We start from the raw sequence: 25,111 nt of genomic DNA, 5'->3' as shown, positions 1-25,111 counted from the left end.
AAGTCAAAAAGACAAATAAAACATTCAATTATTTCTCTCATTAGTTTAAACTCTCTTAGTTTATCTCTCTACTTACTCGACAATTGAATGTTACCTGTTCACTAATCCGTGTAAGAGGGTTGGTGGGAGGAGAATGGTTGGGGTGTTGGTATGTTGGTGGCCCACTTATCATATCTCCGCCCTTCATTGCCAGAGCTCCCATGAGGAAGGCTCTTTAAATTGCATGCAAACTCCTTGAGGCTGGCGCCTTTTCTTTTTCTTAGAGAAAAAAGACGCACATACTCTTCTAACTGCTTTCTTTTTTTCTTTTTTGTTGTTGTTGCTGGCATTGGACCTGCATCAACCTGCTTCAATTGTATCCTGGTACATTTCTTAAAATCTTTGCACTTCTCTATTTTTTACGTTGCAGACACTGGGATTTAAAGGGGCGGGCTATGTGTTGTCTCTGTCGAATAAGACAGGAGCTTTAAAGGCTTTAACCGGTAAGAGAGGCAGACGAGATTGTTCACTCTTTCGTTTATATTTTGTCAGGGCCATATTCTTCAAGGGATAAAGGTAAGAGCAAGCCTATAAAACAATGCAACATAACTAATATGGTCACTAACTCTTAGCACGAATTGAAAACGCTTGATAATAACAAAAGTGAATGGTGAAAATGTCCAAATGCGTCGTGGTACAGGATCGATATTTCTCAGATTCACATACATGACCATTTAAATGTGCATAGTTAACTGGCATCGAGACTGTCTAATGTGTATTTTTATATTCGTCCTCTTTTTGTGCAATGCGTGTTTCGGGTGCTGGAACTGCGAGGCATCCGTAGCGTGAACTGGTCTTTAAACATCGCGGAACACTTGAAGGCTACTTGCTACCCGGGAAATTATACATTGTTGCATTCGCGCATGTAGTTTGTCTCTGAAAAGCACTGTTGTTTGTGTTTGGCTAATATATTTTGGTAATAGCTGTAGCAACTGGGACTAAGTTAATTGCCGGTAAGTAAATTATTGCTTGATGTCAGACCTTTGAGCACTCAGCAAGGCCTCGTATTGCTACCCTCGCAATACTGTGCAAGCCGGTTGAAGTCTTGAAATCCTTCCTGTTCCCTCATCCTTAGCCCATTAATAGTGCGCAGATGCGACATAAATAGTTCTGCAAATACACTCGGATTAATTAGGTCAATTATGCTGTACCGTTATTCCTATCGTTTCTGTTTCTCAAAAGTTATGCAATTATAATGTGAAATAATTAACGTGTTATAAGTATCCGTGACTGAATTAAAATGCTTTTAATTTCATAAATCATAAGTATTATATTTCAAACATTTTTCAGATTAGTAGCCTAAGGTAACATGAGTGACAAGGGAACTGTCTCTCCAAAAGAGAAAGAGGGGGCAGAGAAGAGGGGGCGTGGAAGACCTCGGAAACAGCCACAAGCAAAAAGTTCAGATGTAAGTAGCCCACAATAACACTTCATATAGGGTTGGTATTATGTTGCATGTCAGTTATTGCACAGGAACAATGCAACACTAAACCATTCATTTATTGTTCAATATTGTTTGTCAAATAGCTTGTGTAGTACTCATTTGTGTGTCTGACTTGGGAACACTGTTATTAGAGGTAAACTAAATGAATGTGTGGTGCCCACATCAATAGTTTAATTGTATCCCTTACTAGTGTCAAAAAGACTCAGGGTGTTGTTGCCATTAAGGCTATCATTCTTTAGCTGCAACAACATGGTGAACAGAGCTACTGCACCTCTCTGGTTGGGATAGACAGATAAACAGCCCCCAGAAACAATGTACAGAGCACTAGGTGTCATATGTAGCTGCTTCCGTCATGGATTACCTGGAATTTAAGTGAGTAATTTTGTAGATATGAAGAGATATCGGATCAGGGTATGTTGACCAATACTCAACTGCCCCTCGCTGCTCCTGTGTGGACATCTGAAAGGATCTTCCTGTGGTCTGGCAGGATTATCAGGGATGTGTAATCTGAATCTCTTAAAACAAGTGGTAAACCACATACCCCACCTCTGCTCCTGACTGATTGGTTGACATATGCAGAGCCAAAGTCGATGCTGGTCAATGGAGCTGCCACTCACCTGAGGGTGTAAGGATATTGTGTTGCTTGGTTGCTATTAGCTGCAAATGTAAACAGCCTGGGAAGGTAATAAGAGCCTGTACTACTATGGTATATAGGCAGACATATTAATCATGTTTATTAGTGTTGGATGTTCATCCTCCACTCTGTGAAGTATTTAGTAAGTGTTAAAGTGTGTCAATATCTGTGCACATGTATTTCACACTCATCTGTTTCATGACTTATAGCTTGCATACAATAGTAATAATTTTAGACCTGTTAAGAGCTTTAAAGTTTTTTAATTTCAGTAAGATAACATTTTTGAACATGTGTTCTGTTTTTTCTTTTATGATATCACTAATATTATATGAGCTAACCGTAACCCCGACCTTATTACTATTTATGCTGTGAACTGTTATTTTCATAGAGCTTGTTATAGTCAATAGAACTTGGCAACCTGTGTCTATGACCACCTGTTAGTCTTAAAGTAGCAACTGGTGTCAGTTGCACCGACCTTGAACAGTGCACTCTTTGTAGCATTACAAAGTCTTTCATGTAAGAAGATGCTGTATTTACAACTGTGTGTCCAGTGACGTCTGCATCTCTCTGACTGTTGACATGTAAGGTTTTGCAATTTTTCTGACTGTTCCTCTTGTTTTCAGGAGCCCAGTGGGTCCCCTACTCCAAAGAGGCCCAGGGGAAGGCCGAAGGGTAGCAAAAACAAGACAACTACCAAGGGCAAGGTAAGTCAATAATGCAGCACAATTTTATTTGTAGAAGAGTTGCCTAGATGTGATTTGGTGATGCAAGCATGGTAGTCCTACACTAGCCATCCTGTTGAAAGGATTGTCTTTAGTGTTACTGTTTGAAGTTGACAACAGTCAGAGCTTAATGCAGCCTCAGTCTTTGACTTTCAGTTGCATCTACCTGCTTTCTCCACCCTCCACCTGCTGCCAGCTCTGTTTTGGAACAATTAGCTGGAAGCAAATAGCAAGAAACTATTACTGGTGGTGGTGGTGACTTGATCTTCAACTTTCTTGTAAAGAGTCATTCAGTCCCTGCGACGGTTAATGACCTTTATGCCATCACAGCTACACCTAACCTCATCCTGTTAAGAGGATGTCCTGTTGTTACATTTGATTTATAGTTTAACAGCTATTTAAGCTCAACCCCCCCAAGTGTAAAAAATACCAAGACCAGGGCTTCCCTTTGTAAAGTCTTAGTATACTGGCTGTTTGAAGAGACGCTCACTTTTGGTTAATTCCCCCAAACTTCCTGTCCTCCAGCTTCCTGTAGCTTGCCATGCACAGTGTGTTGCAGGTGCAGAGGCCGCAAGACTGTTTCCAAGCTAACACTAACCCCCCCCCCCCCCCTCCTCCTTTAGCACACAGCTCTAGTTCTTTTCTCCTTGTCGTCGCCATAGCAACAGCTGATTTCTCCCTCGTTCCAACCCCTGAGCTACTCTAAGCGCCATGTCCTAGATGCTCCGTGTGCATGCACATGTGTGTGTATGTGAGTGTGGATATGTATACATGCATGTGTGTGTATGTGTGAGGATAGAGCTGCTGCTAGTTTGTCTCTTGCCCAGTTTCACCAGCTGTCTCTGAGTCTCAGACCAGGTGGCCAGCGAACTGGAGTGCCCTGTGTGCAGTTCCTGTCGGCTTCCCAGATAATAGCCAATGAACCCGATGCCCCTTTTGCCATCTGCCTCATCACAGAGGTATTAGTTCCCCCTAGTGGCTGTAAATGGAACATCTCTTGTGAGAATAATTTACTTGTTTGTTCTTGGTTTCCACAGAAGGCACCAGCATCCTCATCTGCAGGAATGAAACGAAGGGGAAGACCGAAGAAGGAGGTAAGAAATAGCACAGACTGTCCAGGGATACACAGATTCATGTATTCATGTCTAGGTATTGTTTTGGGTATCATTCACTGTTGGAGCTGACGAGTTGTTTTGAATGTGATAATATCTTCCTTTAATATATATCTTTCAAGGCTCTTACGATGAGTCTTTGTGGGAGAATGTTGCTCCCTTAAATGACCGTTCTTCTTCTCCCTTCTGCTTCCTTCCTCTCTTTGAGGAATCACCACTTACTCATCACAGCTATTTTGTTCACTTCAATATGCTCACTTTGAACTGCTGCCAGAAATCCTACTGGCCTTAGTCACACAGAGCCTATAAACACTCCCAAAGTACTGGGAAGCTATTTGACTTACATGGAGTTGTAAATGCACGTCATTGTATGTCAGTTGTTATTCTGCTCTCAGTACTGCTTAAATCAGTTAAAGTGTAATTTTGAACCATGAGTTGATTTTATATAGTGGCACATTTGTATAGTGGGGTTTTTCATCCATCTTCTATCTGCGAGTGAATAGGGAGTCCTCCTACAAGCCTGCCTTGCATTAGTCACTAAGGGGAATGACCCGTAGTAACCGACCTAACAGGCCTCATTTTTATGAATGAGAACTTCAGAGGGGAAGTGGGAGGATGTTGGTGAGCATTTGGAGAGGGAGGGGTGGAGAGGTGGATGTCTAACCATGACTCACCGTCCATATGAATCACTGCAGATGCCCCAGACCTATGTTGTCACTTTTTTTTATCATTTTGTTTGTATTTCTCAATATATAAGTTGATGGAGAGAAACATTGGGAATCTTTATTTGATTTATCCCAGAAAAAAGAAGAAAAGACATCCCAGGAGTCATCTGATGAAGAGGAAGAGGAAGAAGACGAAGACCAGTAACTTGCACCCACGCTACCTCACTCAACATACTGACTTCCCATTAAGCAGAGCTGGACTGAATTTCCAATACCAGTGCCACACCAACCTCCACTGTTCACTTCTTGCCTTCTAGCTAAAAGAGGGTCAACATAATTCATCAGATTTATCTGCAACAGCACTGTATAAACAATGGACCTTTTACAGTATCAAATCATCAGACAGGTTACAGTTTTCTCTCTATGCGTAAGTTGTGGTATTTGCAAGTATTTTCTACTGGACAAAAGTATGCTCTGAGGAGATTTTGGACCTTTCTTCCGAAATACGGTGTGTAGGACCTTTTCTCCGCTTAACGTTACAAGTTTTTCCATGTACCCTTATCTGAGCTGTTAGTACATATAGACTTTCTCCATGTTTTATACTGGACAATGGTGGATTTTACCTATACTTGCTGTTCTGTTTTGTGTGTGAAGTGGTTAGTCTATCCCTTATGCCTACTTATAGGTACGGGAGCTGATCGTCAGGATGTATAGTAAAAGAATACAATAGCTGATTATAGACGTATTATTCATGTCTAATCTGTGTATCTTACCTCTACCCTACTATTCCATTAATAGTGCAGAATAGAATTCTTCCCAGAACTGACCTTTGTGATAGACGTTTCTCTCCTTCTATGGGCTCTACTGGGGAAGCTTGTATGAAGTGTTTAACTTTTTATCCACAGATCCACATATTAGTCATGTCCGACCGACCGTTTTTATTCTGTTCCTCTGAGTTATAACATGTAATTAAAGCCAGAGACAGTATGCTGCTTTTACTTTGATGATAACTCAACATCAGTGACAGTGTCATGGTTAGGCGAGCGACAAGTTGAGAATAACATTTATCTCATCACTTCAGGGAGCTTTCATTAACTCTGCATTAGCTGTTCTCTGTTTGGTTCTACAGTTCGACCGTATTTGCTGCATCCTTTGATAGATTCAAGAAGCAAAAAGTAGTTCTGCAAACTTGGAGCTTAATTGTTACAGAGAGGTTATTGTCATTGTATCCCCAGTGGGTCTATACAATAGTCATTCCATTTAATCTCTCGCTGCTTTACATACCGAAGTATCTATGTCCGGAAGTTGATGTAGTATTCTTGTCTTTGTGGATGCAGAGTCTGTTGTCTGATCCAGAAAAAAATGTTTGTCTTGTTTGTGTTTGCTCAGTGTCAGGGAACTCTTGATCACAGTCCAGTTACTGGGTTTTATCCTCAAACCTAAGCTGCTACAACCTCAGTCATAAACCCGGAAAACTGCAAACGGGCCACACAGGCCCTGGACTCTCATACCTCACAAAACAGCTGACTTCACCATATTATTGCATTCAACTGGTTTCAATTGTACAATGTAATCTCTGACCAGAGAGTGAGAGATGTCTGTATTGAATAGTGTGTGTATTTTTTTATCTGACTGTAATTAGGTATTCTAAGATGACTGCCTAGCTTGTTAAGTGCGCTCACACACACCGCTCAGCTCTTCTTGTTTTATGAATAGATCTTACAGACAGGTTGTTAAAACGTGTGTAAAGTCAGGGAGACCTGTCAGCTTGGCAAACTGTGTTCACTGACTGTGGTAGATTAGCAGGTGTGTTTGATAAACAATTTAATCAATTCTCTTCTGGTGCACTGAAATGTTTGCTTGGTTTAGAGTTTCATGGACAATGTTGTTAATGTGTCTATGTTTAGTGACAAGGACTGGGCACTCTATCCCAGTTAGTATGTCTTCAGCCTCCGTGCGTTTGCTACAGGGCTCTACATCATGTTCAGTTGGACAGTGGTTATTTCATATTCAATTACAGACAGTTCTGACAATGTACAATACCCCAAAGTCATCAATGTATGTTCATTTATAAAAAGTATATGGGAAGGGAGCATTCTTTCAAATGTACATTTTCTATAAATGTACAATGTCTATATTTCTATGGTGCCCTATGACAATTTGTATTCAGAAATTGTCAATAAAAACAAGAATTTATTCTATTGGTGTATTCTGAGTCAATACTTTGTTCAAATAAAAAATCAACAGCTGGGATCACAATGTGCTTCATAAAGATACACAAAAGCACATTACCAAGGGCTGGGCAAGATCGTGCCATTTTATTGTATTGCATAAACCTCACATTCAGGTCATTCATAAAAGGTCAGTATGTACTCTGCTTAACTTAGATATAAATAACTGATTTTATGGACAGTCCATCAGTGAGAAGCAACAATGATAGTGTGCAAAGTCTTGATAACAGTGCAGTCAGAATTGTATTTAAAGTATACATTTGTATCGGTACTATCTACATTTTCTAAAATAAACCACTTGCTTCATACATACATTGCTACACACATGGGGATTATCTTTTTATTTTATTTAACAATGACAATTCTGCCATGTCGACGTCGATGTAGCCCCAAATTAACATGAAGGGGAATTCAAGAGAATTAAGAGCACTCAGTAGAATGTTCAGTAGCCTCAAATAGAAAACCCTCAATAATTATTTTGTTAATTGTTGTAATGTTCATCAGACAAAATCCTACAATAAACAAAGTTCACTGATTGACATTGGTTTAGCCTATACATGCCTTAAAACACTTTCCTATATTCATAGCAATGACATTTACAACAGCAGGGCCAGTGGGTCACAGCAAACATGGAGAATTGGGGACATCTATCAGAGAAAAACGGTTTCCTGAGTATTATCATAGTCAGGCTTATGGCATTCAACTCAATTGATTCCTCCGCTTAAGGGGCAATGTTTTCCAAACAGGACATATTTAGGGCTGTAGTCAGATTGTGGGAGGGGATGTGGTAGTTCCACATCTGGGTTGTCATGCCAAACATGAGAGTCATAAGAGTCAGCTCAAGCATAGGGACTTACTATGGGATGGGTTCATTAACAGACCATAAGGAGCTGGTAGATACCTAGATATAAATAGAGTAAATTACTTTATTTTCTTATTTGACACTTCATCATATATTCAAGGACTATGTTTAGGATTTGGGAACCTCGTTATAGTATGTTCAGTAACAAAAAGGGGAAATAAAAGTACACACACATTGTGTGCCATCACATTTCTAGCATTGCATTAAGGTACACAAAAAGAAATCTGCTCACATGCGAACTCTGCAGGGCACAAAAACAGCGAGACACATAGTAGTCATGGCTAACCTTTTTGGACAACAGGAGGGAAACTCTAGTCCTCAGCATGGTACTTGCTCACCCATTATTATCACAGCTTGTGTATAGACTTCATACTCCTACATTCCCAGATCAATTCAGATGCTGCTTGCAAGAAGAAGAAAAAAAGAGTGGACATCTGACTAGTCCCTGAGGACACTTGTCCTTACCTTGCTCACCACAAACACACATTTAAGGCAATCTAGAGCACAGACCTACCCACTATTTGGATGGGATATACCACCCTAGTGTCAGTAGCATTTACATTATTACACACAGAAAAACAGTTTTAAAAAGTTGAATAAATAAACTCGAATAAATATGATCCAAAAGTCATCTTATGTGCTATGATTTTGGAGATGTTGCAACTGTCAGGCACACACACATGGCATCAGAGCTTTTAACAGTGGAGAGATGATGACGATGATGATGAGACAAAGCATGACCAATGACTAGGCCGTTCTCCTGTGCATGCTTTTCCTTAAGGATACATTGATAAGACACCTCTGGCCAAAGAGTATCCTCATTGATCGGTATGTCCAATTTTGTACTTCATCATGTACTCATGCATGGATGTCTTTTGTCAGTAGGGGGCGTCGATGCTGGTAAGCTCTTGCCCATCCCTGCACCACCTGTAGATCCCAAGAAATATTGCATGTGACCATTAATTTTGTCAGCCTGATAATTAGCAGAACAGATAACAATGTTGATTGCATTGAAATTTTAAATATAATAATTCACTAGTTAATCTGTGTCTGGAACAAGTTTATAGAAATGTATATGTGATGCAGTGCATTTAAATCCACAGTTGAGGAACTATACATTTTATCTTGGGCCAATATCGCCCTCTTCTGTTTGTCAAACCAAACAGCATCAAAGGTAGCTCAGACATCACTGCACCCTTGAAATGAACTCAAAGCTTAATCAAGTTTCTTTCAGTGTTTTAATGACATGGGGTCAGATGATACCTTGGTATCCTCCTCTTTCCATAACATCTCCTGTTCAGCTTCATTCATCTCCTCTGACGGGTCGTACGTATAGACTGGTAGCAACTGGTGTCGAAGTCTGTCAATTCTGATGCAAACAATGGGAAAGGATTTTACCATATAGACTTAAGGTAGATAGGTTAACTGCAATTACAGAACTAAGGTTAAAGAACAAAAATGTATTTACCTTCGCTTCTTGCGTACATACATTACCTGCAACCAAAAACAAGAAATATGCTAAACTCACCCATTTAAAATGGGTAAACATGACAACATAGATCTTTTCACATGATGGAGTAGTATTTTATTGATCCACGGGGGGATATTTCACAAGGATGACTAACACTTTTTATTTAAAATGCGCTGCAAACCAGTGAACCACATAGGTTTAGAGTAGTCAGGATGACATCTATTGTTCCCTTCCTCCTCATTCATCAACATACATCCATATACTGCTAGTCACTCACCACAGCTGCTGCTATCCCGATGATGGTGATGAGGAAAAAGGGTACCAACACGTAGCTGACTGCTCCATCCCCATCTACAGTGGAAGGGGGCTGAGTCGTGTTGTTCATGGCATATGACTGGGCAGGGGGTGGGAGAGGGGACTGCCTAGTGGTATTGAGGCTAACGCAGCTAATTACTTTTATGAGACAGTGGTGTAGCAGTAGTCCTCTCCTCAAGTTTCCTCCCTGTTTTTTTATGCCTCATCCTTGTCGTTCATGTGACTTTCACATGGTTTCTCCCCCTTCCTTAATCAGTGTGAAATCCGCCTAATAGAAGCAGAGGGAAAATAATTTGCACATGGTTGGGAGAGAGAGCAGGTGTAAAATGTTAACTTATTAAATATGTTGTTGGCAGATGTATGCAAACCTCGTCAGACTTCATACACGGGCAAGTTGACAGTCTATATTAACAGTTTTATAGTTCATTGGGTATCCATTGTGTAGTATCCCCACCTTGTGTCATTCTCAATCGGTAATGTATAGTTCTTCCTAAAGCCGACCAGGCCTACATGTCTAAACGTGACAATTCCTTCCAGCACATTAATTTGACCTGTAAAGTAATATCTATAAAATAGCTACAAAATATATCTAATGAAGTCACACTGGAACGCCTAATTGTCTAAACGCTAAGTCATGTGAGCAAACCAACAATGTGCACATTCACAAGGCACGAAAATGCGCATGCTTCTGCCAGAAAGAAATCTAACGTTAGCCTACAGTACTGTATGCTAGGCATTGTTTTACAAAGGTTCAGTCCATTCTATAGTAAGAATGCAAAACTTAGTGTACTATAAATTCTTTAATGGCGTACACGCTTGATTATCGTAATAAATAACATGTCATGTAGTTAAAGACAAAGCGATAATTTGACGTTGATGTGTTAAACACTTACCCTTATGTTATTTCGTTTTCCCTTAAGGAAATTTTTGGTGTCTTCGCCGACCAGGAAGTAAACAATGTCAAATTTTGATTGACAAGCTAACAGTTAAAAGCAAGGCAGGATTCAACTGCCTTTCAACCAATGAAATATCTCTGAGTGGATCACACGCAACCGTATCGTATTTCCTGTAATTTTGCAGATCTAAGATATAAGGCTTTCCCTACCAGTTATTGCATAAGAATGCAGTAACACGACGACTGCAATGTGCCCATTTGGCTACCATGTTGTTTAGACCAATCTTACTGACTAAGCTCTAAGATATTTCGAGATCTAGCCTAGGATCTACAGCTTTCAACGAGAAGGTGTCAGAATACTTTATCACCACTAGATGTCGCCAGTTCTCCATAGACCGAGAGGGCTGCCCTTGTGGCGGGTTGAGATTGGAAGTAACCTGTTAATGGTTTGAGTTTTAGGTAGCTAAAAGTGACATTTCTTTGAACGCTTTACCTTTTACATAAGCCATTAATATCACAGACTCAAACATCCTCCAGTTGCGTTTCATTAAGGGTTTATTTCAACAATGAGCAAGTCAGCTCTCTTGAAAAAACGAAAACTAAGAAACTGTTTCAGCACTCAAATGAAAAATTACAACCAATTGTTCAGTAAATTGAGACATTATTGCATTTAACCAAAGCTACTTGTGCATTTCAGAGTCCATACAGAGTGTGGTTAAAGTAGTTTCAGGTTGCAGGTTGATTATTGGATCTCTCAGTAAATGCTTCCCTCTTTCCAGGAACTGGAAACTGCAATTGTGGAACTGCAGTTCTATTTGAGACCAGCTCACTCTCTTCTCCCACACTGGGCTCTGCCCAGTGTGTGCCTCCACCCATCCTCCCTGCTCCCCCCTCACTCAGCTCTGATTGAAAACAGAGGCTAGGCTCTCTGAAAACAGATGAGTCTCTGTCTCAAAGACAGCCAGTTCAGAGAAAATGATATTACAATGAGGAGAAAGAGCTGTAAATACACCATCCATGTGATGACTGGTAATTAATACCACGAACTGCAGGGACAAAGAGAGGGGCTACAGTATATAGTGAATATGGAATATGCTCTGCTAAAAATTAAGAAGAACAAAACTCAATAAAAGAACCATTGATATTCCCATTTAAAAGTGATGTAAACTTAAGTAATGTGATTATCGTCAGGGAGAGCCAATGTTCTATTTAAAAGAATTCCCTTGTGAGTAATTTACTGGGAAAACGTGCAAAGGGTTTATGTAAAACATCCACTGTGTGTATATCTGAAGTAGAGTGAGAATATTCAGATGAACTGCTTTTTTCATATTTTATCCTCTTACACTTTGACAAGCTTGCATTCTTGTTTTCTTTCTCCCTGTTTTACTAGGTTGAAGCTTTGAAGCAGAGAATAAGGTGGGTGTGAGTTGCGGGTGCACCAACCTCCAGGAATTTTTCCTTCCTAGAACTGTGAGTCACTCAATAAGCTCTGCAAGAATATACACACAAGCATGCTATGCACACACACATGCATGAACGGGTACAAATGCATGCACACACAAGCGTTTGCATGTATGCAATACCACATTACTGTTCCTTATTAAAGCATGTTAACTCCCTAAGTTACTTCATGATTATTATTTTGTTACCAGTCATAAAACAATTATTGTGTAACAAAGAGCAAATAACATAGCAAAAAATTTTTTTTAACTTAAGTTGAATTGGAAACAGCTGATAACAGGAAATTGTGAAACTCAAGTTGACATCATTCTTAGAAAAGGCATGGGTGTTTACACGCCCAGTCCCATCGCCACTCTTGAGTACACTTACACCTTTGTTCCAGTTTCTATGGTTTCCTGGGAGAACATAGCATTCTTACTGCAGGCCTGGTTTTCCTAGAAAGCTTGGAGCGGTAGTTGGACTAAAGTTGGATAAATGTGAAGAGCTACAAGGAAATAAAAAATATTTAAGCTGTGCACCATTATCTACTCATATACTTAGACATAAACTATTCCGGGAATAACATGTTAAAAAAGAAAAAACTTTACTTATGTAATAATTCAACTTAAAATTTTAGGGCAAATAGCTGTCTTTAGTTTGCAAAAATTTTAGGGCAAAGAGCTGTCTTTAGTTTACTAAACTTTTGGGCAAATCACATAATTTGCAATGTCAGAATTTCTCTCAACTTATTTATTTAGTTATTCTGTTTAACTATCTGTTATAATTTATGTAATCCTTTTAACTATAATAACTCAACAACAACCATGTATTATAATGTTACTACATGTACCTGTCTTTAAGATAATTTCAATGGGAAAAAAGGACCACACAAGTTCAACAATATAGTGTCTACTAAAACGTAATCAGCAGATAAGTAAAGATTGACTAAATGTAAATGTGACTTAAGAATTGAAAGGTTTTTGGAACAGTAAGACAAATAGAAGGATAGAAAGAAGAAACAATATATTTATAAACTGAGTGAGATAAATAAAGGATGTAGGGGTTAAACAGTAGTATGAGTAGCTGTCATGTCCCCAGAGTAAAACTGATTATGGGAAATATTTGGATGATAAACAGATGGATTGACAATAAAAATGTGATGTATGTAGATAAAGAGGGAGATAACTGACAGAGAGAGCAATGTGGGTGGTTCTTAAGCAAATGAATGGACTAATCAGCAGGACAGAATCGATTAAGGAGCATTTTTAATTGAAATCCAAAGACTTCTCAAGCTCAAACAAAGAATGTTAAGAATAATAAGTATGCAAGATATCTTCAGTAGTCTTTCTCTCAGCAAGCACACCAATAGAGTAGAAACATTATTATAATATAATTAACTACATGAATGAAAATACATCTTCAATAAACAATGTTTCGTAAATACCTTAACAAATGTACTTTAAAATACTGTACTAAATTGTACAAACCTCTTTTTGACACATGGTTTGTCCAGAAATAATTGTAAACAAAAAGGCATTAATCTAGTTTTTCTCACTTTCTGTACCCTTTCTTGCTAGTCATCTCTAAATAGTCACTTCATCTTATCCACATAAATCACTGTCATTTATGTACAGTATAGGTCAGGAGGATGTGTTTTTAAATGTTTTATTGCATAAAATAACTTTTGATTATCAGCTATTTTTCCCTAAAACGAATGGTTATCAACACAAACTGCACTTTGATGAAGAGGTGGATGTTCGTTCAACTAAATTGTGCTTTGACATGGTATTATTAGTGGAATCAAATGGCAGCATCAGTTATATTAAAGGCATTATCAACAACATGTAAAAAGTCAAATTCAGGGGTAAAAATGTTAATCTCCATACATTTTCTTACAGCACAAAGGGGTACTCCAGTAAGAAGTCTAGTAGCCTCCCAGGTAGAGGCAAGTGTTGGTGAGAGCGAGAATGATGATTGATAGTTACACGACAGAGGTGCTGTAGACTGGGAGAGTTTTTGAAGAGGGGCTGTGTGAGCTTGAGCTGCAATGAATGATCTGGGCCAGAGTTAACAGTGTGTCCTGTTTCCTTTTCTGCTTTCAGACCCTCTTTCTGACTGGCCAGATGTTTGTAAGTCAGAGAATAGTGTTGAATAAGATCCACTGCACTCCCAAACTGCCTGAGCCGTGGCCGTGCCACCATCAATGAGTCAAAACCAAACAGGCCACCAGAGTACTCAATGCGGATGTGAGTGGGGCCAATGCTGGTCATCACAGATAAGGTGAGGAGGTATCCCTGGTAGGAGCTGTCCCTCAGCAGGAATGTACCCTCTGGATATTCAGTCAACACCTGGGCAGCCTGAGCAGCATTCAGGGCCCCCCAGTACCAGCCTGCAAAATACACCGAGCACAGACAAAGGCAAATAATTTGAGTTGGGATGTGGAAAATGAAAAGAGCGATAACACATATCTTATTGAAGGTCACCCAGATACGGTGGTCAAATTATTAAAATTGCATGAAATAGTCAGACACAAAACACAATTGTGGCACTAACCAGACTGGTGAAGGTGGGACATGGCTTTTTGCAGATCTGCGGCATTTTGACAAGATTCATTTCGACGCGGGTCCAGCTTTTTGTTCTTAAACTGGGCTGTACTGAGGGACTTGTCGGGGAGACTAATCGGTAGTATCATTGAATCTTCCGGCGTTGGAACACGGCGAAATGTGAGGCTCCAGAGGCACCCAGTTTGATGTCCACTTGTTTTAATGGTCAGGGAGTAATGGTCTGCTATAGATGCGCACTGAGAGTGACCCATCCGAAATCTGTTAAACACTAATAGCAAAAATAACCAGTATTGCATAGAGCATTTATTTACAACCAAAGACTATGGCCTGACTCATTGATTAAACTACAGCCTAGTGGGTAAAACATGCCTGCGAATACATTTGAAACAAGCTATGACAATGAAGTAAAACATAATTCAGTAAGATTCAGGTTAACAATTGTATACACATCGATATGCCGAGTATGACCGTTTCTCTTTTTCGCCTTAAGCTTTGCCACTTCTGTGCACCAAAATATATCTAAATGTTCTTTTCCTCTAAATGTGAAAATAACACTTTCTGTAATATTATAGCCTTAATTATTATAATACTCACAAAAGTTAGGCATTCAATAATTCTTAAGATTATCCAATTGTGGCTTGATCGCTGAAAACAATTGTAAATGTGTTTATACGACTGCTACATAAACTATACATTATTGACAGCAAACAAAGGATTGTTCATACCGTGGTCTGGAAGTAAAATCCGACAGATATCTCACGTCGTAACTATAGCTTATGTTGCTATTACTTTCACTGGAACGTTTAGTCTTAGGTAGGCTATTAATTGTTTATGATTTAAGTCTACAATACAATTAACATTTATGACTGATCCAGCCTTTTCTTAGATATTTTGGTTGAGAAAATACTGTTCATACTTTTCCCCTGTCCCCCGCGATCGCTCACACAAGCATTGTCAAGTTCATGCTCCCAGCTTTCCGTTTACCCTGAATAGGCTACAGCGTTTTCATTTTCACTCGATAGAATCAAGCGCACATCTTTCTAGGAACATTCCCAGAAAGACAGGTCACGTGTACACCGTTAGGTCTATCCACTGGGTACTCGAGCTCTGCACCGCTGTCGCAAAATTGTAAAAAGATTAATAAGATCCACACATAGGCTACATCTTGTTTTTATTTTATGATTTTTTTGAGTCTAACACAAAGTCTAGGCCTAGTTGACTGTAGGCCTAGTATTTTTAGGACTTGTTTTAAAACTAAGACTTTTAAGATTTTTATAATAGTTATTCAACAAAAAGTCTGAGCGAATTACTCATGCCAAAAGGCAAGGTGGGATAAAGATAACCCTCGAATTCGCATAATGTGATAAACTAAATGTTAAAGTAAGATAGGGTCTGGTAGGTACATTTGCATTATGAAAACATGTAAACACTCTCACATTTCAGAGAAGCAGAGGGGACCATACGTCTAACAGCTGATCGTCTTCGTTAATTATAAACCTTTCCCTTATTTGGGTCGATCACGTGGACTGACAATACATGTGTGCACTCTGGAATATCAACTACTGTCGAGTTTACTATAATATGGTAGCTAGATATAAATCAGACAACATTGCAGCTCTCAAATTCCAAGAAATTTATATCATAGCCATCGATTCCACGTTACTCAGCTTCAGTAAACTTGGGCAGGCTAATACACCTTTAAGGATAATAGCGTTCTCAAGAATACAAATGTGTGTTTAAGTAGCCTGCGTCGCAAACTCGACGCGATGCGCGTAGATTACGCTATGGATCGTACTGCGTAATGGCGTCTGTTCGGAAAATGCGCTTGAAAAATGAAGCTAAGAAGTTTACTGAAGTAATTCCAAACTTTAAAAGGATATTTACTGTGAGGTGTTGTTATAGGATTTAAAGATTATTTTCCTTCCACTGGTTCTGTTATAAAACCCGCAATGATGAAGCTTAAATCGAACCAAACGCGGACATACGACGGAGATGGCTTCAAGAAGCGCGCCGCCTGTCTGTGCTTCAGAAGCGAGAGTGAGGAAGAGGTAAATCCGAGGGTATAAAACGAAACGGGCCAAGCATAGAATAACAGGCTTACAGCCCATGTGCTGTTGAAAGGATAGAAGTCCGACAGTGAAACGTGTTCCCTTTTAACGCTTGTGTTGGTCAAAGAGCTTGGCACTTTAAAAGCTGTAGTCTGTTTTCACGACCAAGCCCTCTTTCAGTTAAGTGATTGGGTGAGTGTTTGTGAATGCATTCAGCGAAGTTTATTTATTTCAATGATTGTCGTCTCATGATAATTATCAGTGTCGGAATACAAAAGGCAATGGTTGTGAGTCCCATAATAGTTAAATGTTCCACGGTGCATTTAGGTTTTGTTGGTGAGTAGTAGGCGACATCCAGACAAGTGGATTGTACCCGGTGGAGGAATGGAACCTGAGGAAGAGCCCAACGTTGCTGCTGTTCGAGAGGTGTGTGAGGAGGTATGCGTTTTGGAATTATCTTAATTTATGGTTTAGGAAGGTGGATCAAAAGCAGCCACACATTCGTACCATTCAAGTGTTAATTTAAAAAAGAATGGACCATGGCTCATGTATTAAATAATATTCAAAAAATAGTTTGTGTTGCATAGTGATTTGTTGTAAACGCATGGAAATGCCTTTTGCTGCTTTTAACCCTTATAAATAGTATAAATAGTGCATGTTTATAAATAAACAATCTGTAACCTGAAGAAGGGATTTATTTAGTGCAGTGGCACCCCCAGAACTCTTTCATAGGGGTGGCCAGACCGGGGCCACTGAAAATGTTGGGGTGCCCACCAAAATCAAAAGCCATAATGGAATTTCAGAAATGTTATAACGCTGTTATTGGCAGACATTGTTAACATTCAGGGCTTTTCCCAGTCCCTTAAAGGAGACATGACATGCTGTTTTTGGATGCTTTTAAGTCTCTTTCCCGAAATTCAGCCTTGGTGCAGAATTACAGTCACTACTAGCAGTCCCACAAGGAGCTTTCCTCAGAACGCGCTGTTTTGGTGTCTGTAGCTTTAAATGCTAATGAGGAGCGGAGGGGTGGCACCATGCGCTAATGTTTACAATGGATGTATCGCAATGGCTGTAGCCCCGTTGCTGTAAGATGCCTCGAATTTGCCCATTCTCATCTGATAACCCTGGTTTGCAGAGGTACACAGTCAGTCATTTCAATGAGGGGAAAGGCGGATATCGCGCGCGCCATAACACCAACAGCAGAACGGTTATCCAAATAACAAAGAAGTGTACAACACTCACGTTACAGCATGTGTATTCACACACATACTTGATGCTATATACCTTTCCATTAGCGACAGTAACTCAGCTGTTAGCTGCAGAGCTAATGTTACAGCCACATTCTAAGGGTAGCAAGCTAGGTAACCATATACAGTAAAGCTACAAAATTATATAGCGTTAGTTAACTTACTTGTCCGAGGTTAGTAGCTGGACGAAGGAGAGTTAGTACTGATCCAGAATTTAATTTCAGCAAGGCCAGTTTTTTATTAGCTCAAGTTGAGGAAACAGTCGTGGCTGAAGTGTTTGGCACAGACATACAAAACAAATGCGCCTACAACAGAAGTTGTGTAGGCGCATTTCCAGAGAAAATAAAATTAATATACTGGGTCTTCAGAGGCTCGGATGAAGGAACTGTAAACAGATTTTTGTTTTCCTTTGTACATCCTAACTGAGAAAATGTAATGCTTCGTTCGTTTGCAAGCCACGATGTCTCTATAGGATAAAAACACTTGCATGGTCGTAGCTCAGTTTCTTATTGGCGGGCCAGATTCTCTGGGCGGGCAAAGCAGAGAGAGGGGAGGTAACCTTCCTCCTTGTGACGTAACAAAGAGGAGATTTTCAAACAGAGAGCTTTCATGTTCTGAAAGGCGGAGAAGAACACCCAGGGCTTGGTTTACACCGATCGAAAATTCTAGCCACTGGGGGACCAAAGGCAGGCTAGGGGAACTCATATTAATGTTAAATAACCTCCTAAAGTGAAGTTTTCATGTCATGTCACCTTTAAGACCTTGAGTAGAGTTTATTTGACCTCAGCTAGGGACAAAATATCAACATAGAAAGCTAGTATTGCAGGCCCCGGTTGATTTGTATTCTCATTTTGTTTGAAGGGCACACACAAGCGCGCAAGTGAAACGTTTTAGCATTAATTTGAGCCACAAAAGCGCGTTATACTCATATTGTTATCCTGACTGTCAGTAGGTGCCAAATCTGATAAAATAAATTAACAGGCACTTTCTTTATAAGCTAGATTCTTACATTTACTCCTCTTTTGGAAACATTCCATAATACCCAGTTGTTTTTGCCTGGTTCTGCCATTCTCTAGTCTCTTCCCGCTGACTCTCTTTCCGCCGTCACTGATTAGTTTCACTCAGTGCACACCACCAGACTCACACCCCCTCAGACAGTTAGTTAGAGCTAGAGACCTTCACTGACATGCTAAAGACACTGCATTTATTTTGATTAAAACTCACACCACACACATTGTTTTTTGTTGTTGAGAAAAATAATATTTGCTACACTCAAAAGGTTTGGGGCTGCAGCCCCACAAAAATGGGGGGTGAAGCAGCTGGCGGAGTTACATGTTTTTACAGAAAAGCCTAACAACCAAAATATGTATTAAAAACAATGTATTTTTAAGTGGATTGGTCATACAAGCCATAACATAACTCCCAGTAGCCTATGTCAAGGTGAATTCTAACTTTCCATTCATGAAAAAAAATCAGGATGGGGGACGATATATGAGCCCCCCTGACGGCACCACTGATTTAAAGGCTGCCAAGATCAGCTCCTACTGTCCCCTCAGAGACCATATACCCAGTAGTCCTACTACCATCTTTATCAGCCGAGGTCAGCTGAGATCTCATTTCCAATATACATTTTCTGGTGACGCAGCATTTTGTTCTGTTGTATTAATGTTGTAACATAGTAATGCACTCATCCACTTATGCTGTCTGTAATTCTTTTTAACACACAAATTACTAATGGTAAGTGATTATCAGAGTAGGTCTTTACACTCTCTGTATCTTTGTAACTTCACAGGCCGGTGTAAAGGGGACATTGGGGCGACTAGTTGGGGTATTTGAGGTAAGAATATTTCAGTGTAACTGTTATATCTTTACATATGTTGAAAAACATAGACGATATGCAGCTTGTTATGCTCTGTTGACACAAACTCTTTCTCTTTTCCAGAACAGAGACAGGAAGCACAGAACGTATGTCTATGTCCTTACAGTAACCGACATCTTGGAGGACTGGGAGGACTCTGTAAATATTGGTAGGATTAATTGACAATTCTGTTTGCACAACAAATATATTTTCCAGTGGGATTGTAAAAATAAAATATATAGACAAGCAGATCTGTGTCTGTGAAAACACAATACAATTGTGAACCAGTATTTGTCATGCTGCATTCTTATGTTGTACACATCATAGCAGTCTAGACTGCTGCTTGACTATTGTATCTTTTGCTAGGGAGAAAACGGGAATGGTTTACTACAGAGGATGCCAAGAAAATTCTTCTCTGCCATAAGCCTGTGCAGGCTTCCTATTTTGAAGCCCTCCAGAGCTGCCTCACCAGCAACATGACACCAATGATGGCCACAATGGAAGGAGAACTCTCCACCTCCTACAGTATCAGCCAGAGTTCCATGTCCAGTAAAAGGTGACTAAAGCTTAGTGCTACAGAGGCTTCTGGATACTTCCACGTCCTCTTTTTTTACTTAGAATGTTAACAGTACTGCTTTTGCTCATTTTCTAACTTTAACAACAACTGAAAAGCCTTACCTTCTTGTCCTGGAGTGAATGTAAATACTTGACAAGAGACAGGTTATTTGGTTATTGAAATCTGAAGGTTTGCCTTTCTGCTTTGTTTGCGACTTTCTATTGCTTTGACTTTCTACTGTGAAAACACTTATGTATATGCACCGTTGAACTGATTCACATGCAGGGTAGATTTTCTAAATCTTATACTTTGGGGAATAGTATTATGAAGTGCTGTTTATCATGTTTCATTAAAGGGACAGTTCAACTTCAAATCAAAAACAAATGTTTCCTCTTACCCACAGTGCTATTCATCTGTCTAGATTGTTTTAGTGTGAGTTGCTGGGTTTGGAGATATCCGCTCTAGAGATGTCTGCCTTCTCTTCAATATAATGTAACTAGATTGGGCTAGTCGTGTGGTGCTCAAAGTGGCCCCTTAAATACATATGAAAAACTCAAAAGCAATGTCTCTTTCCAGAAATCATGATCCGAAGTATGCCGGCCAACCGTACCATGAGCATGGAGCACAAGCCTCTCGCCCATGAGTATATGTACGCTTCCTTCTGCACAGTGAAATGCTTGGCGGGTGTAATTGGTTGGAAAGAAAATAGTTCCTACTTGAAACTGCTCACAACATGGAATTTATGAAACAGGAATTTATCCTGAGTAACCCGTGCATGATTTCTGGGAAGAGACTGTTGAGTTTTTAAACTTTTAAACCTTCCCTTTAATCACAAAATAATTTATCCTACTGTACAGCACCTTTTCACTTCATTCTATTACCTTATGTCCGTGTACATTTGTTTTTATTTATTTTAGAGGTTGGTTGATGGTTATGCCATTATATATGTATTATGCTCTCAGTGGAGTGGGCTATGTGTAAGTGCACTGTAGGAAGATACTTTGTACTGGAGAGGCTGATCACTAAGGTGTAAACTGGCCCTGTTGCGATATGGTTCGCTCACTGTAAATATCAGTATAAACAAATATTATTTCATTATACTTTTGAATTGTATTTCTAATGTTTACACTGCGATAGTTCCCTTTTCTTTCCAATAAACACTGGACATTTTACTTTAGTTGTTTTTCTAGGTTGTTTCTGAGAAGCACTAGTTATACGTTGATATGATCTTTTATTGTTTATGCCATTATTCAGTCATTTTAAGAATCTTGTGACGGCCATATCATTTGCTGTTTTTATCTTGTCATTCATGTCAACACACTTAGTATGTAAGTCTTGTATTGCCATGAGGGGTCTCACCACTCATATGGTAGTTTCACAAATGTAAAATGAGGACAATAAACATATTGTTCTGGTAATTACAATTGAAAACATAATGAAATGCATACAATATTCAATAATATAGGCTACATTTTTTTTGTGGATTTGATTGGACTTTTCAACTCCTGACTTTTTCTTAAGAACTAGGCATCCCATTTCTTTCATGCCGGTTGGACATCCAGTATGTTCTGTAGACTTACATCTGAATGCTTTCAATGGAATAATATGTCCACTGGCCATATTGTTTACATACAAGAATTATACAATGTGTGTCCAGGGGATTTTGTGCACACCATCATGGTTTTGAAATTAGGTGTTTCAGTTATAATAAAAACATACAAAAGCTATTTTTTCCATGTAACTGCAGTTTGATGAAGTAATAAAACGGGTCTGTTTGAGCGGTTGTGGGGTTTTGGCAGCACATTTTGCAATACAAATTATTGTTAAGCCAGGAACAACACCATGGATGCAAACATTATTTTCTTGTGAAACTGGGCCTTTAATTGAAAAAGATTAACTAATTTATCCTAGGTGCTCACAGCCTCATATCTTTTTTGGCTGTCCCCTCAGATTCCCTTTTTTCACTGTAGTTGTTTTTTATTGAGTTTTTAAATATGTTTGCATGATATGAATGTCATGCAAGTTATATAAAATGTACTGGCAAACTGCCTATTGTGTGTCTGACTTTTCTTAATTTTCAAAGGGAAATCTAGCGATCTACAGTCGTGGCCAAAAGTATTGGCCATGACTTTGTGTTTTTGTTTTGCAAAGTTTGTGTTTTGCAAAGTTTGCTGGTTTAGTATTTGTAGAAAATTTTTCATGTTTCTATGCTTTAATTGGCAAAAACATTAAATAAATGCAAAAGGTTCCCTCTTTTATAGAAATCAATCTGCTCTGATAATTCAATCAGAATGGTAGTGATATCATCTGACTATAACTTGTTCACACTTTACCATGTGCTGATGATATGATATGACTTAGTGAAATTAAGTTAGCTAGTTAATTCATGCCAGGGCCCCACAAAACATATGTGGGTTTTTGTGATGAAGGGAAAATTAAGCTTTTATTTAAAATGCAACTGATCACTGCACAATTATCGAGAAACAATGTGTGAATCAACATCACAACAACTAAGCAACAAACACAAAATGTATGTCACTGCCAAAACTTTTGGCAAACTTTTGGCAAATAGCCTACTGTATACCGATGAGCCAAATCATCATGACCTCCTGCTCTTAGTCTTCCATGTGTTTCCAATTATGTTTAGGTAAGGTGGCACGTGATAAATTGACATCCACATGCCTGGCCAGAATAGGCTCAAGGTTTAAAGGGGCGATTGACTGCAAAACCGATTTTACCTTGTCATAGTTGAAAAATGACAGTTTGGTGTGTAAAACAGACATACAGTGAACCTCAAAGTCCATTGACGCCTCTTTCCTATATAAATCTCACAATTTGTAACTGCTGATAGCCTTCAAAAACATTCCCGCTGTGACGTCCCAACGGGGCTCCTCCTTTTTTGGCTCTTTGTCACGCCCCAACATTTACCTTCAGACTAGCCCACCGGTGTTCTGGCCCAAGAACTACTGGAGCTCACGTAGATCTCAGACACTAGTTTATCAGCGCGCTGCTCTGTAGCCTACATCCACGGGATTTGAAAGAAGAAACTTTTTCTAAGGATATTGAAAATGGACCATGGTCGTAAATGCATTGTTCCAGGCTGTACAGGGAATGCTGACAGTCATAGTCTTCCCACGGAACCAAACTCTCGACGGGTATGGCTGATGTTTGTCTACGAGAAGATCCCTGTGAAGTTCGACCCTTGGTTCTTCATTTGCTCGAACCATTTCACCAACGACAGTTTTGAAAACCTAGGACAATTTAAAGAAGGATTTGCTAAGCGGCTGTTGCTGAAAAGAGGTGCTGTTCCAACCGTATGCTCATCACAAACGCAAGCTGTAAGTATGATTTTGTCGCTAACAGTTAGCCTGCAATGCTAACGTCTCCTGTATCTAGCATAGGTAGAATGCTAAATACTTTCTAAACACATCAACATACCTTACTTAGCAAATGACTCTAGCTAGATTAACTGTAGTCGGCATTGGAAGGGAAGCTTCCGAAAACGAATAGCAGTCTAGCCTATTGCTAACGCTTGTCTAGATTATCTATTCGAAAGAACTGGAGAAAGGCAGGTGCTAGATACAGGATACGTTAGCATTGCTAATAACTGTTACCCGACAAAATCATACTACAGCTTGTGGTTGTGATGAAGATAAGGTCGGAACGCACCTCTTTTCAGCAACAGCTTCATAGCAAATCCTGCTTCACATTGTGAAAGAAATTGGGCACCTGATGGCTTACTTGACCTTTTCCTGTCCATCTTCTTTGGCACTCAACAGTCAACAGATTTCCCATCCCCCCAACACTGTCACTCACGACCAGAAGTCAAGACTAAACCAATTCACCTTGGTGACCACAATCGTTTTGTGTTACATATTTGTATTAGCCCCCCCACACACACACACACACACACACACGGCACCTTCTCAGCAAGCAGGGGTGCCTGCAGCTGCCTGAAGGGGGCGCCAATTCCCCACACAGTGAAATGATAGAAAAGAGAACCGCTTCGCGGCGCAGAGATTTTTATTTATTTCTTTATGCTCGTGCCATGAAAAAATCCCGCCCCGGTGAAATGAACCCAACCAAACCGTCCTTGGTGAAATGGTTCGCGCAAATGTGTCCAGGGTCGAACTGCACAGAGATCTTCTACGCTACGGTATAGACAAACGTCAGCCATGCCCGTCTAGTCAATGTTAACTATAGACTCTAGCTCATCTGCTTTTTATTAACAGTGATTTGCAAGGAATGCAAGAACAGCTAGATAACGAAAACACCTTAGCCTAGTTTGGCAATGGGGCTGACTGTGTTTCATTCAAATAAATAACCCGTGTTGTCATATAAAACTACAATTCAAGATGTTTGTCCAGATCTATTTTTCAGCAAGATAGCTAGAGCTAACTGAAGCTGAGTTGAATCACGATAGTTTGTTTGCTAAGCTGTAGTGCTAACGTTACCCACCTAGGTCGATCCTGTTTGCTTCGACAACAGAACTTAGTGGAAACAACTAACGTAATCATTTCAAATGATATCTAGTCAATCTGTTGAAAACAGTGTTGTTTAGACAAAATAGATTTATTTGTACGTTTTTATTTAAAGTCTCCACTTTCGATGTTTCAGTGAGTGTTGGCCATGTTGCGTCTTTGCTCCACAGACAGCTTCACTCGTTGTAGACCAACCAATCAGCGCGCAGCTCATCTATATATTCATGATCATACCATAAAAGGAGAAAACCTAACGTTTTTTCCCGGGAAAATTTCACTGGATGTATAAGGGGGCATAGAACAGCACCCGGGCCATTTTTAGCCCAACCAATGTTGCATACCCTATTCGGAGACCTTAAGGAACAGTGTGAAATACCCCAAAAACCCAATCAATCGCCCCTTTAACAGCACGTCACTCCCTCTCTCCCTCCGCCGGCTTGTCATGTTCTCAATCCAGCTATACTAATCATAAACAACAAGTATGTTCGAAGAACCGAATTAGCCAGATCATGATAAGCAAGATGATG

At 39.6% G+C, this 25,111-nt stretch overlaps 4 protein-coding genes across 13 annotated transcripts; 2 read left to right on the top strand and 2 right to left on the bottom strand.

The window, feature by feature from the left end:
• Positions 1–219: 219 nt before the first annotated feature.
• Positions 220–6,800, top strand: hmga1a (high mobility group AT-hook 1a). 7 transcript variants are annotated; one of them, XM_067240786.1, is made up of 7 exons: positions 220–363; positions 532–555; positions 1,330–1,447; positions 2,741–2,821; positions 3,877–3,933; positions 4,753–4,817; positions 6,006–6,800. In XM_067240786.1, exons 3-7 carry the CDS (start codon positions 1,349–1,351, stop codon positions 6,079–6,081), a joined length of 378 nt encoding a protein of 125 aa, XP_067096887.1. In that variant the 5' UTR covers positions 220–363; positions 532–555; positions 1,330–1,348; the 3' UTR covers positions 6,082–6,800. The 7 variants fall into 7 exon arrangements, 5 of the variants coding, with proteins under 5 accessions (XP_067096887.1, XP_067096889.1, XP_067096892.1 ...); XR_010876900.1 differs by having other exon boundaries at positions 220–555; positions 4,753–5,043; XR_010876899.1 differs by having other exon boundaries at positions 220–555; positions 4,753–5,124.
• A 113-nt stretch (positions 6,801–6,913) lies between these two features.
• Positions 6,914–10,451, bottom strand: smim29 (small integral membrane protein 29). The gene is made up of 5 exons (XM_067240098.1): positions 10,389–10,451; positions 9,458–9,763; positions 9,178–9,203; positions 8,973–9,078; positions 6,914–8,636 (listed from the first exon to the last, which is right to left on the bottom strand). The coding sequence occupies exons 2-5, from the start codon at positions 9,563–9,565 to the stop codon at positions 8,568–8,570; spliced, it is 309 nt and encodes a 102-aa protein (XP_067096199.1). The 5' UTR covers positions 9,566–9,763; positions 10,389–10,451; the 3' UTR covers positions 6,914–8,567.
• A 2,676-nt stretch (positions 10,452–13,127) lies between these two features.
• LOC136946150 (suppressor of cytokine signaling 2-like) lies at positions 13,128–15,466 on the bottom strand. 3 transcript variants are annotated; one of them, XM_067240381.1, is made up of 3 exons: positions 14,989–15,466; positions 14,384–14,662; positions 13,128–14,219 (listed from the first exon to the last, which is right to left on the bottom strand). In XM_067240381.1, the coding sequence occupies exons 1-3, from the start codon at positions 14,999–15,001 to the stop codon at positions 13,723–13,725; spliced, it is 789 nt and encodes a 262-aa protein (XP_067096482.1). In that variant the 5' UTR covers positions 15,002–15,466; the 3' UTR covers positions 13,128–13,722. The 3 variants fall into 3 exon arrangements, with proteins under 3 accessions (XP_067096482.1, XP_067096483.1, XP_067096484.1); XM_067240382.1 differs by having other exon boundaries at positions 15,120–15,466; XM_067240383.1 differs by having other exon boundaries at positions 14,384–14,652; positions 15,120–15,466.
• Positions 15,467–16,162: 696 nt separating this feature from the next.
• On the top strand, positions 16,163–22,151 carry LOC136946342 (diphosphoinositol polyphosphate phosphohydrolase 1-like). Of its 2 annotated transcripts, none has more exons than XM_067240651.1 (6): positions 16,163–16,442; positions 16,770–16,868; positions 19,482–19,526; positions 19,632–19,716; positions 19,914–20,103; positions 20,680–22,151. In XM_067240651.1, the coding sequence occupies exons 1-6, from the start codon at positions 16,344–16,346 to the stop codon at positions 20,744–20,746; spliced, it is 585 nt and encodes a 194-aa protein (XP_067096752.1). In that variant the 5' UTR covers positions 16,163–16,343; the 3' UTR covers positions 20,747–22,151. The 2 variants fall into 2 exon arrangements, with proteins under 2 accessions (XP_067096752.1, XP_067096751.1); XM_067240650.1 differs by having other exon boundaries at positions 16,770–16,880.
• Positions 22,152–25,111: the final 2,960 nt, after the last annotated feature.

Source organism: Osmerus mordax, chromosome 7 (assembly GCF_038355195.1).
Source record: "Osmerus mordax isolate fOsmMor3 chromosome 7, fOsmMor3.pri, whole genome shotgun sequence".
In the NCBI taxonomy this organism is placed as follows: Eukaryota; Metazoa; Chordata; class Actinopteri; order Osmeriformes; family Osmeridae; genus Osmerus; species Osmerus mordax.
This window is presented reverse-complemented; position numbering and strand designations above follow the sequence as displayed.